Source organism: Triturus cristatus, chromosome 9 (assembly GCF_964204655.1).
Source record: "Triturus cristatus chromosome 9, aTriCri1.1, whole genome shotgun sequence".
NCBI lineage: Eukaryota > Metazoa > Chordata > Amphibia > Caudata > Salamandridae > Triturus > Triturus cristatus.
The window spans coordinates 808,399,916-808,417,965 of record NC_140592.1 but is presented as its reverse complement, the minus strand read 5'-3'; the positions used below and the strand labels follow the sequence as shown (position 1 = coordinate 808,417,965).

The window sequence follows — 18,050 nt, the reverse complement described above, 5'->3', positions numbered from 1 at the left end:
ATTGGGGACTCCATTGGGACCTATCCTCTAACGAAGGGCTGGAGACGGGGGATTTGAGCTTTGCACACAGTTCCTCGGGCCCATTTGGGGAGAGCTATGTCCAACTCCAGGAAGCGACAGGACAGGACCCTTAAAGATCTATTCGCCAAGACACCGGCTGGACAAATAGCCTCCGGCGCGGGGGCTTAGGGACAGAGGTCGGCAAGGGACGGGGGAGCGGAGCCCATCACAAAGGTATTCCTTGAGTCGATGTTTGTCGCGCTGAGGGAAGACATTCACACTCTCAAGCAGGAGTTCACGTCAGAGATCAAAGAGGTCCGACGCGACATGGACTGCATTGGAGAACGAGTTGCGCACCTGGAAGGTAAGAGTGACGGGAGGTACACGGAGACAGCGACACTAAAGCAGGAGATCATTAGACTCCATGATCAACAGGATGACCTCCAAACCCACCTTGAGGACCTGGAAAACCGCTCCCGCCACCACAACATCCGGATCAGAGGGGTAAAAATAGATGATGCCTCGAAGGACCTTTTCACATACACGAGGGAACTCTTCAACCACATCCTGGGTAGGCCTCTGAAGTTGTCTATAGACTGTGCGCATAGAGTGGGTCCTCCTAGGGCGCCAACGGCCACCCCGTCGGACATTTTAGTTTGTGTCCAGAACTATCGCACCAAGGAAGCTATTCTTCAAAAGGCGCTCCAAATGCATCCCCTGCAGTTCCAAGATCAGTTGCCAGTGCTGTACCAGGATTTATCCGCTCTCATGTTGCAAAAAAGACGACTCTTCAAACCCATCACTATGCACCTCCAGCAGCACAATATCTCTTACAGCTGGGGCCATCCATTCTGATTGGTGTTCCGCAAAGATAACAAACTGTACCAGTTGCGCTCCCTGTCCGAGGCTAGCAAATTATTGGGTGTGGACCCCCCCGGAGGAGAGTGGAGAGGAGGACCCCAGGGCTGGGCCTGATGACTCCAGGCCCCGTTGGCGCCAGCAGGGTTGTAGGCGCCATCCCAGGAAGCCCCCGGCTGCGGAGATCACGAGGGGCCAGCAGTCGGCTCTGGAGGCTGTCTCCGCCGACCTATCTGGTTCCAACCTAGGTTGACTTTAAACGCTATGCTGTACCCGAGTGACTGCTTTACTACTGTTCAGATCGTTGGCGGGAGAGGGGCTTCCTTTCACCGCTGGTGGACATACCCCAATGTCTTCTCACCGATCACCGACGAGCGATGGACTATGTGTTCTCAGTTATTTCTGCAGACTGTTTTTTATTTCAGGGTTTTTTGGGGATGTTTGGGGAGGGAACTCGGTGCTCCACGTCCACTTTTCCTCTAGAGTTAGAAAGATCCCCCGTGTCCACGCGTCCCCGGGCAGACTGAACACTGTGTATACTGGTGACGCAAAACCTGACACCTCCTTGCTGCATCTGATCCTATTCGATACCTGCCATGCCTTCCACCACACTTAAGATCTTAACCCTTAATGTACGGGGTCTTAATAATCCAGTGAAGTGCAGGGCAGTTCTGTCATGTTTAGAACACTCGCAAGCAGATCTCTGCCTTCTGCAGGAAACCCACCTCCTGCCGCAAGACTATCACCGTCTTACAACCCGGAAATTTCCCACTTAGTTCTTCTCCTCTGCTGCGGTGGCGATCCTGGTGGCTCAGAAGTTTCGGGGGGAGGTCCTACACAATGTTGTCGAGATTAAGGGACGGCTCTTGACATATCACTTTGCCCTGGGAGGAATGACGTTCACTATTAGTTCCCTGTACGCTCCGAATGAAGGTCAGGAAAGGTTCCTACATTACGCTCTCACCGAAGCCACAGCCACATCAGATCGCAATATCATTCTAGGGAGCGACCTAAACCTGGTCTTCGATAACATTAAGGACAGATCCAGTCAGCGCACTCACCAGATGGGGGCACTTTCAACGGAGGGGCTTGCGCGCTTACAGGACTTGGGGCTATGCGACACCAGGCGCAGTTTATCCTCTGGATAGGGATTATTCCTTTTATTCCAATGCACACAAGACCTATGCTAGACTGGACCATTTCTTAGTATCCGCTCCAGTGCAAGTGCTCACGACCGCGGTTGACATAGGGGTGGCCTCTGTCAGACCACGCTCCGGTGCTTGCGACCCTCACCGTTCCACCCATGTCGCGATCGGCTAGAGTGTGGCGCCTCAGGCCGAATACCTTGATAGAGACATTCAGCTGGAGGAGATCGTATCTGCCATATCTCATCTCAAGCTGGGGAAAGCCCCCGGTCCAGACGGCTTCTCCGCTATTTTTTACAAGAAGTTTTGCTCCTTGCTCGCCCCGATTCTCACCCGGCTGTTTAACTCTTTTGCTGATCAGGGGGCAATACCGAGTGATCTTTTAGAGGCCTCTATAGCAGTCATTCCCAAACCCGGGAAAGATAGTTCACACTGTAGAGCATATCGCCCACTATCCCTGCTTAATATAGATTTTAAATTATACACAGGGATTCTTGCCGCTCGTCTTGGCCCCCATATGCCCGGCCTCATTGACCCGGACCAAGCGGGGTTCATCCCTGAACGCCAAACATCGGATAATACCAAACGGATTTTACACCTTATCGAGAAGGCTACCCGGGTCCCGGGGAAATTCATGATGCTGGCTATCGATGCCGAAAAGGCATTCGACCGCGTGCACTGGCCCTATTTGAAGCAGGTGTTAGAGAGGGTGGGGATAGGAGAACGGTTCCGCACGTATGTACTTAACTGTTATAAGTTTCCCACAGCTACGGTTCAAGTGAACGGCTATACATCCTCCCGATTTCATATTGAACGGGGCACGAGACAGGGGTGCCTGCTGTCCCCCCTTCTCTTCGCCCTCTACATGGAGCCTCTAGCTCAGAGGATGCGGCAGAATCCGGAGATCACGGGGATAAAATTTGGGGGCTTTGTCCACGCGATTAGCCTATACGTGGACGACGTGTTAATATCACATGCTGACCCGACGAGCGCTCTCCCGGCTTATTTAGCAGAATTGGACGCTTTCGCTCGAGCTGCCAGATTCAAGGTGAATGCAGAAAAATCCATAGCTCTGGACCTATCTCTGTCACGTCCCACCCGGGAATATTTGCAAACCCTGCTTCCCATCCGTTGGGCGACAGACACGATTCCATACCTGGGGATTCAGCTGGCCCCCTCTCTCCCTGAGGCGGTTCACACTAATTATGCACTACTGCGCGGGAGAATCCGCCGAGAGCTCGATCGGTGGAAACACTACCCCCTCTCCTGGCTAGGCAAGATTGCAGCAGTCAAAATGACCATTCTTCCACAGATTTCCCTCTCTTTTTCGCACTATACCTCTCCGACCGCCTGCCGGGTGGATTCGAAAGATGCAATCCGACTTAGCCCAGTTTATCTGGAACGGTCGGAAACCGCGTATGCGACGGACACTAGTGTCGATGGCGCCGGACGATGGAGGGCTTGGAGTTCCTGATCCTAGACTCTACTTTCAGGCAGCTCAATCGCGGTACCTGGTGGAGTGGAGCAGATGGGAATCGGAGAAGCACTGGTTGTTTCCTTGTGGGAAATCCCCTTCTTGCGTAAGCCCCACAAGCCCCCTAATCTATATGCCTCACATATTACGCGAGTCCCCCTGGAAGTGTGGGATGTCACTAACCTCACCCACAAGCTCACATCCTTCCCATCTCCGCTTACTTCGTTGATTGGCAATCCTGATTTCACCCCTGGGATGGAGGACGCAGACTTCGCAGGCTGGAGGGCGGCTGGCTGTCGTTTTCTGTATCATGTCTATGGTGAGGAGGGGTCAACTCGTTCGCTCAGATGAGGCGGGAGTTCGGGCTCCCGGAGACAGAGAGGCTAAGATATCTGCAGGTGAGGCATTGGGTGCTTCAGCCACAGGTGCGTTCTGGGGCAAATAGATGCTTTTCCCCCTTATGAAAGATGGCTCATCACACGCACGTCGGACAAAAATCTCATCTCTGATCTCTATAAGAAGTTGCAGATTAAATACAAGCACTCACACAATCCTAGTAGGGAGCGGGAGTTGGGCAGAACACTCAGTCACAAAGAGTGGGAGGGCATTTATTATAGGGCCCGGCACTCTACATACCACATGGGGCTTACGGAGACACTTACGAAGATTGTGACATATTGGTACTATACTCCAGAACGCTTACATGCAATGGATCGATCTCGGGAGGCAACGTGCTGAAGGGGCTGTGGCCAGGTGGGCAACCTAGTCCATTTGCTGTGGGAGTGTACACACACTCAACCCTATTGGACCCAGGTGCTGGATGAAGTGGACAAGCACTTTGAAACTGAGATACCGCGCTTTCCAGCCTATGTACTACTAGGTCTTCCCAATCCTCTGACCTACCCATTACGATCTTGTAGAGGCAGGCAGATGGCTATTGCACTAGGGTCGGCTACACAAAACATACTTACACACTGGCGCACCCCCCACGTCCCGACTTTCACATGCTGGTTGCACCGTCTGTGGTATGTTCTTGGTATGGAGAAATTAGCACTTACTATGGCGGGGGAGGGGGACAAGTACGGCGAGTTGTGGCAGCCCTTTGTCGCTATTAGCTGCTGAATTCAGAGAAGTCACATGCCCCGATACCTCCGTCTGTTGCGCCTGACAGAGGCGCGGGGGGAGGACTGCTGAAGGGGGTCGATGGGTGTTCAGCAAGGCTTTGGGAACGGACGTGGAGCACGAGGAGGGGGCGGGGCAGGGGAGGGGGGCTTTTGGGAGTTTTCGCTTTTCTTTTTTCACTTCACTGTTCTTCCTCGTCAAGGTTATTAATCAGCTACGCGCACACTGTTAAGATGACGCTCTACAGCTACTTAGAACAGTGGTTATACCACAGCATTGCATGATGATCGCTATGTGTATGTGGTTTTGTTTGAATCTTGCAAACTAATAAAAACATTTAAACCATAAAAGTCTAACTTGACCGTTAAGTTGGATTTTAAGTTACTAATAAAATGAGTCATTATAAAGCGTTATGATGTTACCCAGTCCTCGCTTATGGGAGAGCAAGCCTTGCAACAGTGCAAAATTACTTCGGAGGATTTTCACTGCCAGGACATAAAATATACTAGTCCTACTTTCTAAATACAATGCATCGAATCCTGCCATATGGGCATTTAGGGTCTACCTTACACTTGTTCTCAACTAACACGTGGGTACTGATCAAGTGCAACCTGATGACCGTGGTTGGCGCTTAAAGATTTTTGGAACCATTTATATTTAAGCTTTTTTTAAATTAAAGTCTCTGGCTCTCCTCATTACATTTTTGTCGTTTTGGTGTCTTTTTGTTTCTTTATACATTTTCCATTTTTACAAATAGGAGTAGGGTTTTATTACGCTGTGTTTTCAAATGTTTACTGTTTCTGTACTTCCAACCGCTTTACTCTTCGTCTTAAGTTCTTAAGTAATGTCAACTCTGTGCCATAGCTATCAGGGGTTGAGCTCTGGTTTAAATTGCTGAAATCTTTACTGGCCCCAACAAGAAGTGTGACACATTACTTGTGTGAACTACCATTTACTCCAACTAATAATTCACTGAATCACAGTGGACTACTATACACCCCAATTAATAATTAACGTTCTTATAATAATCACATGAAATACACCATCGTTGGTACAAAGAACCAAAGTCTAAAATAACAAGCATTTACAATGCAATGGTCTCGGCATTGTTAAAGTTAGAGCTATTGGCATTGCTCATGACATTATTTTTGTTTATGTTTTTGTTTTTAAAACATTTAAAGAAACGGTATTGTTATTTACAATGCCAATAGCTTAATCACTCTCAAATGCGAGACCTTTTGCATTTGCACCCACACACACAAAGCCACCCACACACACAGAGCCACCCACACACAAATAGAGCCACCTACACACAATTACCCACACACAGCCACCACGCATAGAGCCACCTACGAAAAAAGCCACACACACAGAGCCTCCCACACACCCACACAGAGCCTCCCACACACACACACAGAGCCCCCCCTCCCACACAGAGCCCCCCCTCCCACACAGAGCCCCCCCTCCCACACAGAGCCCCCCCTCCCACACAGAGCCCCCCCTCCCACACAGAGCCCCCCCTCCCACACAGAGCCCCCCCTCCCACACAGAGCCTCCCCCTCCCACACAGAGCCTCCCACACACAGAGCCTCCCACACACACACAGAGCCTCCCACACACACACAGAGCCTCCCACACACACACAGAGCCTCCCACACACACACACAGAGCCTCCCACACACACACACAGAGCCTCCCACACACACACACAGAGCCTCCCACACACACACAGAGCCTCCCACACACACACACAGCCTCCCCCTCCCACACAGAGCCTCCCCCTCCCACACAGAGCCTCCCACACACACACAGAGCCTCCCACACACACACAGAGCCTCCCCCTCCCACACAGAGCCTCCCCCTCCCACACAGAGCCTCCCCCTCCCACACAGAGCCTCCCCCTCCCACACAGAGCCTCCCCCTCCCACACAGAGCCTCCCCCTCCCACACAGAGCCTCCCCCTCCCACACAGAGCCTCCCCCTCCCACACAGAGCCTCCCCCTCCCACACAGAGCCTCCCCCTCCCACACAGAGCCTGAGCCTCCCACACAGAGCCTGAGCCTCCCACACAGAGCCTCCCACACAGAGCCTCCCACACAGAGCCTCCCACACAGAGCCTCCCACACAGAGCCTCCCACACAGAGCCTCCCACACAGAGCCTCCCACACAGAGCCTCCCACACAGAGCCTCCCACACAGAGCCTCCCACACAGAGCCTCCCACACAGAGCCTCCCACACACACACAGAGCCTCCCACACACACACAGAGCCTCCCACACAGAGCCTCCCACACACACACAGAGCCTCCCACACAGAGCCTCCCACACACACACACAGAGCCTCCCACACAGAGCCTCCCACACACACACAGAGCCTCCCACACAGAGCCTCCCACACACACACACAGAGCCTCCCACACACACACACAGAGCCTCCCACACACACACACAGAGCCTCCCACACACACACAGAGCCTCCCACACACACACAGAGCCTCCCACACACACACAGAGCCTCCCACACACACACAGAGCCTCCCACACACACACAGAGCCTCCCACACACACACAGAGCCTCCCACACACACACAGAGCCTCCCACACACAGAGCCTCCCACACACACACAGAGCCTCCCACACACACACAGAGCCTCCCACACACACACAGAGCCTCCCACACACACACAGAGCCTCCCACACACACACAGAGCCTCCCACACACACACAGAGCCTCCCACACACACACAGAGCCTCCCACACACACACAGAGCCTCCCACACACACACAGAGCCTCCCACACACACACAGAGCCTCCCACACACACACACAGAGCCTCCCACACACACACACAGAGCCTCCCACACACACACACAGAGCCTCCCACACACACACACAGAGCCTCCCACACACACACAGAGCCTCCCACACACACACAGAGCCTCCCACACACACACAGAGCCTCCCACACACACACAGAGCCTCCCACACACACACAGCCTCCCACACACACACAGAGCCTCCCACACACACACAGAGCCTCCCACACACACACACAGAGCCTCCCACACACACACACAGAGCCTCCCACACACACACAGAGCCTCCCACATACACACAGAGCCTCCCACACACACACACACAGAGCCTCCCACACACACACACAGAGCCTCCCACACACACACACAGAGCCTCCCACACACACACACAGAGCCTCCCACACACACACACAGAGCCTCCCACACACACACACAGAGCCTCCCACACACACAGACAGAGCCTCCCACACACACAGACAGAGCCTCCCACACACACAGACAGAGCCTCCCACACACACACAGAGCCTCCCACACACACACAGAGCCTCCCACACACACACAGAGCCTCCCACACACACACAGAGCCTCCCACACACACACAGAGCCTCCCACACACACTCCCACACACACACAGAGCCTCCCACACACACACCCTCCCACACACACACAGAGCCTCCCACACACACACAGAGCCTCCCACACACACACAGAGCCTCCCACACACACACAGAGCCTCCCACACACACACAGAGCCTCCCACACACACACACAGAGCCTCCCACACACACACAGAGCCTCCCGCACACACACACAGAGCCTCCCGCACACACACACAGAGCCTCCCGCACACACACACAGAGCCTCCCGCACACACACACAGAGCCTCCCGCACACACACACAGAGCCTCCCACACACACACACAGAGCCTCCCACACACACACACAGAGCCTCCCACACACACACACACAGAGCCTCCCACACACACACACACAGAGCCTCCCACACACACACACACAGAGCCTCCCACACACACACACAGCCTCCCACACACACACAGTTTTTAAATGCATAGCCCAATACTGTAGTGCTTGTGTACAGTCAACATGGAGCGACCGGACTACCAGTTTAATTCGCGCAGATGTAGGGCCTTCTGGTACTTGTAGTAAGGCAAGTGAGGCATGTCCACCACTCAAATTAATTTCATATTTCCCCACTAATCGTGCTTGGATTCTGGAGTAGCGCGCTACCCGTCGAAAAGCACTTCAACACCTCATAAGGGGTAGCAAGCGCTATAAAAATGCAAACCCTTCCCTTTTATTTATATCCCTCCATTATCCTTTTCAATCCAAATAACAGACTAACATATCAACCGCTCAAATTAATTTCAGATTTCACTATACTAATTCACCTCTAATCCGTTATGGGTTCTTGAGTAGCGTGCTACTCGCCGAAAAAGCGATTAGACACCTTGTCAGGGGTAGTAAGCGTTATATAAATGCAATTACAATACAATAATGGGAAAATCCAAACTAGAGAGTATAAAATGGAAGAAGAAGCATGGCCAGACCAGTTATTCACGCATGGCGAGACCACTCGAGATCTATGAAGTACTCCTTATACCAGCATGAGACAAAGATCTCTGCCTCCTCACATCTGGCACAATACAAATTAAGGTCGCCTGCAATGGACAATCCGAAATTTCCAAACTCCTCACTCTGGACACAGAAATCTTGTAAACCTCACTGTGGCCAAGAATCAATCAACGAACTGTGAAGTACTCACATCAGGCACTGGACAGCTGGGACTATCGGAGGTACTCACATCTGTCACCAACAATCTGGAATTTCTGAACACATGTCACCTTGAGATTTCTGGTGATCTCAGACCAAGCACAGGACGATCACAAGTGTCTTAAATACACATATCTCACACATGAAACGTGAGACTCTAGAACCATTCACACCCAAAGTGAGACAAATTGAGATCCCTGAACTGCTCACGCCTAACCTGGGACATCATAAGACCTCTCAGATACTCACACCAGAAATGAGAAAACGTGATATATCAGAGGTACTCGCAATCCAACATCTCTGAAACAATAACAATTGTCACTGAAACATGGACACCAATATACAAATGACAAAACGACCAACTTACCGACCAGGTGCAGGGATTTTCGGCAGCTGTACCAGTGGCACCCGGGGGAGCTATCCGCCTCGTAGCCCACCAGAGGCGTGCAGATGCCATCGGCCACCTGGCCCAGGAGCAGCAGGACCCCCGCGTAGGTGGTGTTGAAGCCCAGCACCGAGTGGTCGTTCAGGAAGTGGCCGGTGGAGTAACTCAGCCGCTGCGGCATGGAGTCCTGGTCCGCCATGGTCCGGTGTGCCACCTGGGGGCTGTCACACCAGCTGGAAGGTGGTCATGTGAGGGGCGCTGACAGCAAGGGACTTGGCTTTTAGCTATTTTCCCTTCCTTTTTAAATTTATTATAAAGTGCCCCTCATGCCAAATATTTATAGCCTGGCGGGTGTGATGGCTCACCACTCATTTCATAAACATCCGGCCGGCCCTACTTGACTATCCACTCTAACCTAAAACAGCCGCAATACGCTGAGGCCATAAAAAAATAAAGCATTTACAATGCAACGGTCTCGGCATCCGGATCACATACCGTTTGAAGTCCCTCATTACCCTTCTCCGTGCCGGCGTAGACATTGCTGTATCAAACTTTCCCTAAAGCAGAAAAGACCAGTACGCTTCCTTTAAGAACCCAGAGTACAAACAACCCTGGGATGACGCGCAGCGGCACCCAACCCAAGGGAAGCAGAACATTCGGCAGGATGAAACCAAATCGCGGGTGGAGCTACAAAGTTTAGCCTGCCATCACATGAAAAACTGGCTCGCACTTCCACAAGATTGCAAACTCACTAGCGCCACTGAATGTATTTATTAAAAGATAAGTTCGTAGAAACTGTAGCGGTATGTTCCCGCATTTGTGCCTACACTGTAAAATAAATAAAACTCCCCCCACTAGTTCAATGATGGTACATTCCAAAGCACAACATTCGTAAGATTAAAGCGACCACGAATATTGCTTTCATTTAAACCTTTTATGGCTATGCTTTTTTGGTTATATAGTTATAGGCTCAATCGGTATTATTTCTATCATAAGGTCAACATCGTTGGAAGTAAATTAAACTGGTTTGTGTTGCGGTGCTGGTGAGTAGGCACGGACGGTGCTGTAAAAGAGGGCAGAAGGCAGCCACGTCAGAGGCAACAGAAGCATGCTAACAAGGGCATCTGAAGGGCCCCTGGAGGGACCCTGTATAGACCGAGGAGCAATGGGGATGACGCCATGAACACCACCGCCTCTCTCCGAGGTCAAGCAGAAATGCCTCGGAGAAACGCAGCGGCGTTTTCGGATTCGGGGGCGTGTTTTTCTTTCTCTCCTCTTGCCATTGGCTGGAATGTTTACATTCCAGAGGAGAGAAAGAAAGTAAAAAACACGCCCCCGGATCTGAAAAAGACGGGGCTTCTTTGGAGAGACAAAGCTCTTCTCCAATGGCTGACCAGCATTTAAGAGGCCAGCCAATGGAGAAGAGGGGCGGGTTAAAGCCCCACTTCTAAAACATTAAATCTTGCGAGCAAGACTGCGCAAGCGCAACCTTCACTAGCCGAGACCTAAAAATGATACACAGCATGCAACGATACATCCAGTCTTGTGCATCAATGGCCTATTTCTCACACCAGATGGAAGTCTGATTAGAGGTTTGTACTTTACACATCTGTAGCCAGAAATGCACTCAAACCATGCATCAAGGAAATAAACAAATGAACAAAGGGTGAACATCTGTGAAATTCAAACTGGCATAGCAAGTCCAACACTGCCCAACATCAAAAAAATGTTCGCAATATTCAATCCCACACCTTTCAAGGTGCATCAAATTATCTCAGTGATTGCCAACAACCCTCTAGCGCTCCAGAGAAAGGACCACCATTCCTTTTCTAATCAAGATCTTGCAGCTATTGCGAGAACCATAATCAATGCCATTATTGATTTGTTTTTTATTTTGCTAACGACAGTAGAACATAGAAGTTGGATCATGGTCAGCGGATAATTCGAAAGCCTTGCATAGGACCCGTACGGAGATGGCTTCGCTATCTGTCAATAATGAAGATGCTTTAAATACAGACTGGTACTTAAAAGGCGATTAATAGCAATGAGCCTGAACAAATAAATAAAAACGACTAAATACATCTACATGCAAAAACTTGCAACCAAAACGTATAAGAAAGCCAAAGCAGGAGGGCTCACATTTGCCAAATTAGAAACATATTCATAGAAAGTGTTACCTGAAAACAATTTCATGAATCAATCCGTTGGCTGTAGGGAACAACAGTTGAAACATTTGTTTTCTTGAAATTTTTATGTTTGTGTTTTCTTAGCGCCTGGAGGCTCGACTACTTTTACAGTGCTTTCTAAGTACCAACTACAATATCAATCTTAAGTGGTTTATTCAGTTACACAAACCAATCTAGTTGACATGGTGACTGGCCAGGAGAGGCACTGGCATGAATACTGTGCCTATTTGTTGTTCCATTTACAAAGACCTGCCCCGCCATCATTATAGTGTTTCAAAGCTAAGAAATAATTTAAAAAAAAGAAATAGACATTTAGCACAGCGCTATATTAAACTGAAGAAAATGATTCAACCAAATGTAATGACACTCCACAAAATTAACTTCTACACGCCTTTACTTATTTTCAGGACTCAGATTAGGGACATCCATGAAGGAATTTTGAACTATGGGCCCGATTTAGAGTACAGTTACTCAGTCAGGGCGACAGAGTATTTTACTGTGTCATCTTGACTAAATAAGCGCACTCCAGATTTAGAGATGTCCGCTGCCCCAGTAAATATCTCTTGCATTGGCAGGAAATACCATAAAGGCAATTCTTGTCAATTCATTAAAAATTTGCTGTACGGCCCGGTCAACATGTCGGAGCAGTATGGCACACTTAATTTCTTTTTTTATTTTCGAAAAGAAAATCCTTAAGAGGGATTTTATTTTAATAGTAAAAAAGCAATGAACCCCTCACCATTGTTTTCTTCCATGGCGTAGGGGATCATTAAAATGTTTTTAATTTCACCTACTGATACGTTTTAGATAGTGGTAAGCGACAGTAAAATACTTGCCATTTGTTCACACACTCTTAATAGGGTGGGCGGACAAATGGGAAAACTTCTACTCCATCAGAGAGGTGTATGTCAGCGGCGCAGAACGAGTAGTTTCCGCCGCTGACATACGGAAGGTCCGTCCGACTCTTAATGAGACGCATGAACCTTGGCGAAAAGGTTCCCTGTAGCTGCTGCGACAGACTACCCTTTCCGCCACACTCTAAAACTGGTCCGAAGTGTTTGACTGAATTTTTAAGTAGAGGGAAAATAACAACATAAACCAAATCAAAGTACTATTCGAGTGAACAGTCAATGGAAACATTCTTTGTGGAGTAGTCCTCGTTTAAAACCAAACCATTCAATAAATGTTGCAAATTTTAAACTGTGGTTGGACTCTGTATGTGTGCATCAACCTTTTCAATGTCTGATTTGATCCAAGAAAATAAATGAGGGCGCAACAGGTGATAGCTGGAACAAGTAACGGACAATTGGCTAATTTCAGGCGGGCCAGCAGACTGCCTCCAAATTTCTTGTTATGGTGCATGTGATTCCCCACACACAAATGGCATCTTTATTCATTAAACTCTACAAGCTTGAGGACTAGCGATCAACATGTAAAGATGGGCATATTTATGAGAAGCATCCAAACACCGACCAACGTGACAGCTCCCAAATGCAAGGTTTTTTTTTTGTCATATAACTAATGTCAATTTAATTTTCAGTGTGATATGTGTGTAATTCAGAGGCAGTAAGAAAACGACCTGAGTAAAACCAATAAAAAAAGGTGCCATCAGCAAAAAGTGGTGCCATCAGCAAAAAGTAATGCATAGATGCATGGTTTCCATAACTTTGGTAGAGAAATTCTGTCTGCGCCCAATACCCGGAGAAAGTCTGCTAGACAAATTAAAAGCAAAACCAAGCTTGACACCTCTACCTATTTTTATAAGATTTGATACCCCTACATGAATTCTCCAGATGCACTCAGATCAAGTATTTCTGAATATAGTTAATGAACCAAAACCAGCATTGCGAAATGTATCACTCAATAAGGTGTTGCGGTGAGCAGGAACCACTGGGACTGCCTTTACCAGACTTTTTATTTTAGACAAACACTTCCTATATATGTATTTTAATCACTGCTCCTGAATGGTTAATACTTTCTGATGTTGTCCTCCCTTCATTCTCTGGCACCTTGTACTATGAATGGCTTTGAAAAGGGAAATGATCAGAGATCTATCAAAGCAGGGATTCTCTGATAACTAACATCAGGGCCAGAGTCTTAAGACAATCACACTCAGTAACAGCAAACATTTTGTCTCACTTTAGGTTATCCCAAATATGCAAAGGCCTCTGAGCCTTCTGTCTCTATCCACAGGGCCCATATGTCACCTGTCCACGCCAAAGATGGATATATATTTACATTCCCCAAGTGCTACTTGTCCTCCATGAAAGCAGAACAGAGAAATTGGCTCTGGAGTTCGGTGTACATCTTACATGTGCAGTGGGACTTCAGTGTATTGCGGAAAATACCATTCTCTTTAGCTACACACAGGTCATGCATAAGTAGTCTTTAGACTGTGCAGACAATGGAAGTGAGTTGTACGTACAGTTCTGCAGCTACAGCTTAATTGTGGATTTACCACACTTTCTACATAATGCACTAATCTACCATCTGACACAATTTGTAAATTTGAACAAAAATGTTTTGTTCATCTCAAAAGGATCAAGCCTTATTAGCAGAACTACTTAATGCCTTGCAGTTCCATTCCAATCAATCTTTGTATTGTTATAAGTTAATAAAAACCATCACAATATTATCACATACGAAAATTTTGTGAAACATGTAAAACGCACTAAATAAAATTGATACCTTGTGTACTATTTAAAATGCATTATAAGGTGCTAACTAGAATAAGTCAAGTGCCATTGTGCATGCTGTTTATATCTTGCGCTGCTTATGCCACTAGGGCAGCCTAGGTGCCCTCGGTCTCTAGTAATGTTCGCTGGACTTGCACTCATAGTAGTATCTTTGTTCCCAGACTGCCTTATGTACGAGTTAAAAGATGAACCTTTGGCTACCAAGTGAGTGATGCCATATGTGCATGATTGTAGATGAACACATTCTCCCCAATAAATTGTTTAAAGCTGTTGCTAGGTTTCAATTGGCGTTACTTTGACCAAAATAACCTAGTCGTACCACTATTGGTTTTATGAACTGTAGTTTATACCCTTTGCAAATTGTATTGTAATTGCATTTATCTAGCTCTTACTACCCCAGACGAGGCGAATTGCTTTTTCGGCGAGTAGCACGCTACTCCAGAACCCAAAAAGATTAGTGGTAAATTAGTATAGTGAAAATATGAAATTAATTTGGATTGGTGGATATATTAACTTTTCACCTTTCAGTTGCTTGTGGCTGTAATCAGCTGGTAAACTGGATCTATACTAATAAGGTGAAGCTTTGTCCATACAGTACAGTGTGTTGAAATAACAATCTAACATGACTACAACAGGTGCCACACACTTAGTCTCTCTTTTCGGAGTTATATTTAGTCAATACCATTGCATAATTCCAATGGCTCTCCCTACATTCAGTGTGACCTATGAAAAGGCCATGTATACTAGAGGTGGGCGAGCCAAGAGGTTACAGGGAGAGACAGGCCAAGCGTCTGGCTCGGATCTTGGAGTCCGTGCATGAGTCGAGCCCTGAAAATGTTTGCTATGTAAATCACAAAACATAACGAAAAATATGATAAAGCCTTTTCACAATTCAAGAAAGTGTAGTTCCACAACATGTGAAACTTTGACATTAATAAATCCCGTTATAGAAGAGTACCGAGAAGTACTTATTAAAAATGATCTTTTTTTAAGCATGAACCATTGGTGCACTAAGAGGCAAGACAATTGTCAGGTAACTCAGATTGTTATAGAGCAACATGAAAGTCTATTAAATCAAGCACATTAGATTTTGTTCAATTGGTATTCTTAACTCATACTTGAAAGTGCTTTCATTAATATCAAATTAAAAAAAAGTTGATGAAATAAAATATTTTCCTAAGATCAGACAATTTAAGTGGGGAAGCAGTAGTTTATTCCGGGTTTCTGGTTTTAATATGCACGAATCAGCCAGGAGATGGGTATCTATTTATCTTGTATCCAAACAAAGGGAGGGGGGGGACCAGGAGCTGGTTAATGGTCCAGTGCCTGTGCTCCGAGAAGTCAATAGGGTAATTACTAGAAGGCACTGTTCCTGGAACAGTGCCTTCTAGTAATTATCTATTTATCTTTCCATGTGTTAAGGCTTTTTTTTTTTTACCTTTGAGCATTTTCTGCAATTTGTATGTAGCGTGAACTTAACCTGAAGGTATTGGGGCGCTTCACATGAACGTTAATTAAAATACACTTAGTCACTAAATTGTTTATAGGCAGGGGGAGATGAAGTGATTTGTCCAGAAACACAGGATGTTGAGCCGAAGCAGAGACTCGGACCTGCCGAGCAGGTCCTGCTCGGCAGTTCTGTCAGCAACGCCACATACTAGATAGAGGGAGGCAGGAAGACACAAGCCGCATGAAAGCTTGGCCGGTTAAGGGCCAACAAGACTTCGCGCTGAGCCAGGCTCTAGCTTTCAGTTTATCACCCACCTATAATGTATGTTTGTTTACATGCACACTGTACATATAGATCGCAGAGGATGGGTAGTGAGTCAGTTTGCTGGCACTATCTTACTTGACTGTGATGTAGAAAATGTGCACGCTGCTATATTGCTTGTCAAGGACCTCTGTGTAAGTGATCTTCAACGTGTATACAGAACGCGAAAACTTGATACTTTACTACGCATAGATAATGCGACATAGCATGTCTTGTCCATGCGGCAACTGTGTGTTATGCTTGCGGAAGATGTGAAATCCTTGTTTACATACACACTTGCCACGTGCCTCAATAATGGGCTCATTGGACATAGCTTTACATGTATACACACCCTTCATTTGTCTTCAGAGTGTGCAGGGAATTAACCTGCATACATACGAAAGGGTGCTACAATTCCTTGAATTATGGCATGCCCCTAAACCTCTCGACTAGGAGGACTTAAGCACTCACCATCTGATGATACGAACTGTCCCACGGCTGAGGAGCCACCCCCACTGTTCTCCACGAATTGCACCTCGGACACGATGATGTTGTCCTCCAAAACAGAGCCACAGCCCGTGCACACAGCATCTCCACGGGCCTGGTCCACGTCTATATCAGCACAGCCGCAATTCTGACACACCCGCCGCCCGCTCATGGTGGCGGCTCACCGGGGTCCGGGCACCTCTAGGGCACTAAATGTCCCTCTCAACACAATAGCGGCCACCTAAGTTGCTCCGAACTGAGCACAGTAGGGCGTCTAAATGAACCCCTGTCTTTCTGTTATTCTGCATTTGCCGCCAGCACTTCCAGACGATGCACACACGCTGCTGCCAAGCAGCAACACTGAGCTTGAAACATCCGACCCGGCACAGCTACAGCTCTCACCCAAACGAACTGCTCTCGCGAGAGTTTCCACTCTGCAGTCACTCCAGCTGAAGACTTACAGGAAGTGGAAGGTAGGAGGTGTTCATGAACACAAAAGAAGGACGCGAAAAGCACAACGGATAAAGGCTACCGATGACCTAAAATGAAACTAAAAACGTAGGGGGGTACCGCTACGCCCCCCCCTCCTTGTGAATATTGCATTTGGCCAAAGCGTAGGTTTTTAAAGCCACACCCTTATTCATTGAGCTTTAGAGTTTTGCGTGTGGGAAATGCAGTGGGGGCATCACGATGTGGGCTAATGGTTAGGGATTACAAATGTTCTACCATTGTCAACAAGAATTTTAGATTCTAGAAGGACAGGGAGGTGAGGATTCCGTCAGGACCAGAAGCTCAAGTTCAGAATATGCATTCTCCACTTTGCTTTATTTAACAGCATCGATGTAATGAATATAATTAGAACTACAAAAAAAATCCGTGAAAAAACTACAAATGCCAGAGCTTTCATATAACATATGTAATTTAAAAAAAAACAATTTTTACTGGCATTTTGAAATTGACATAGTTGTTGAATAGCTTACAAATGTTAGCGACAGGTGGTGCAGCGTGCTCTCCTATATATATTTTTTATTTTATGCACTTTAATATATCGCAGACTTTACCCAAAGGTGTCAAAGCGCTTTACAATAGAACCAAGTACGTTACATAAGGAGAATTACACACTAACAAGTAACAAATACAATCAGGTTAATTAAACAGGTAAGGATAAAATAAGAAGTGCAAGAAATAGTTTAATACAGGTATAGGAGACATATTTACAGCCAGGGGTGTGGAATTTATTAAAATATCTACTTGTCAATGGGGCAGGTTGCTTTATAAATGTACTTGTCCTGTAACAAAATCCACTTGTCCCTTTGGTGCCATGTTGTGCGGCGACTAATTAT

At 47.5% G+C, this 18,050-nt stretch overlaps 1 protein-coding gene across 2 annotated transcripts in view; it reads right to left on the bottom strand.

The window, feature by feature from the left end:
• Nucleotides 1–17,149, bottom strand: part of BRF1 (BRF1 general transcription factor IIIB subunit) — a 1,136,639-nt gene extending 1,119,490 nt beyond the window's left edge. For both annotated transcript variants that reach the window (XM_085626219.1, XM_085626218.1), the window contains exon 1: nt 16,693–17,149. In XM_085626219.1, coding sequence (XP_085482345.1) covers nt 16,693–16,879 — 187 coding nt within the window. In that variant the 5' untranslated portion in view covers nt 16,880–17,149. The remainder of the gene's footprint in view (nt 1–16,692) is intronic.
• Between the last annotated feature and the right edge of the window lie 901 nt (nt 17,150–18,050).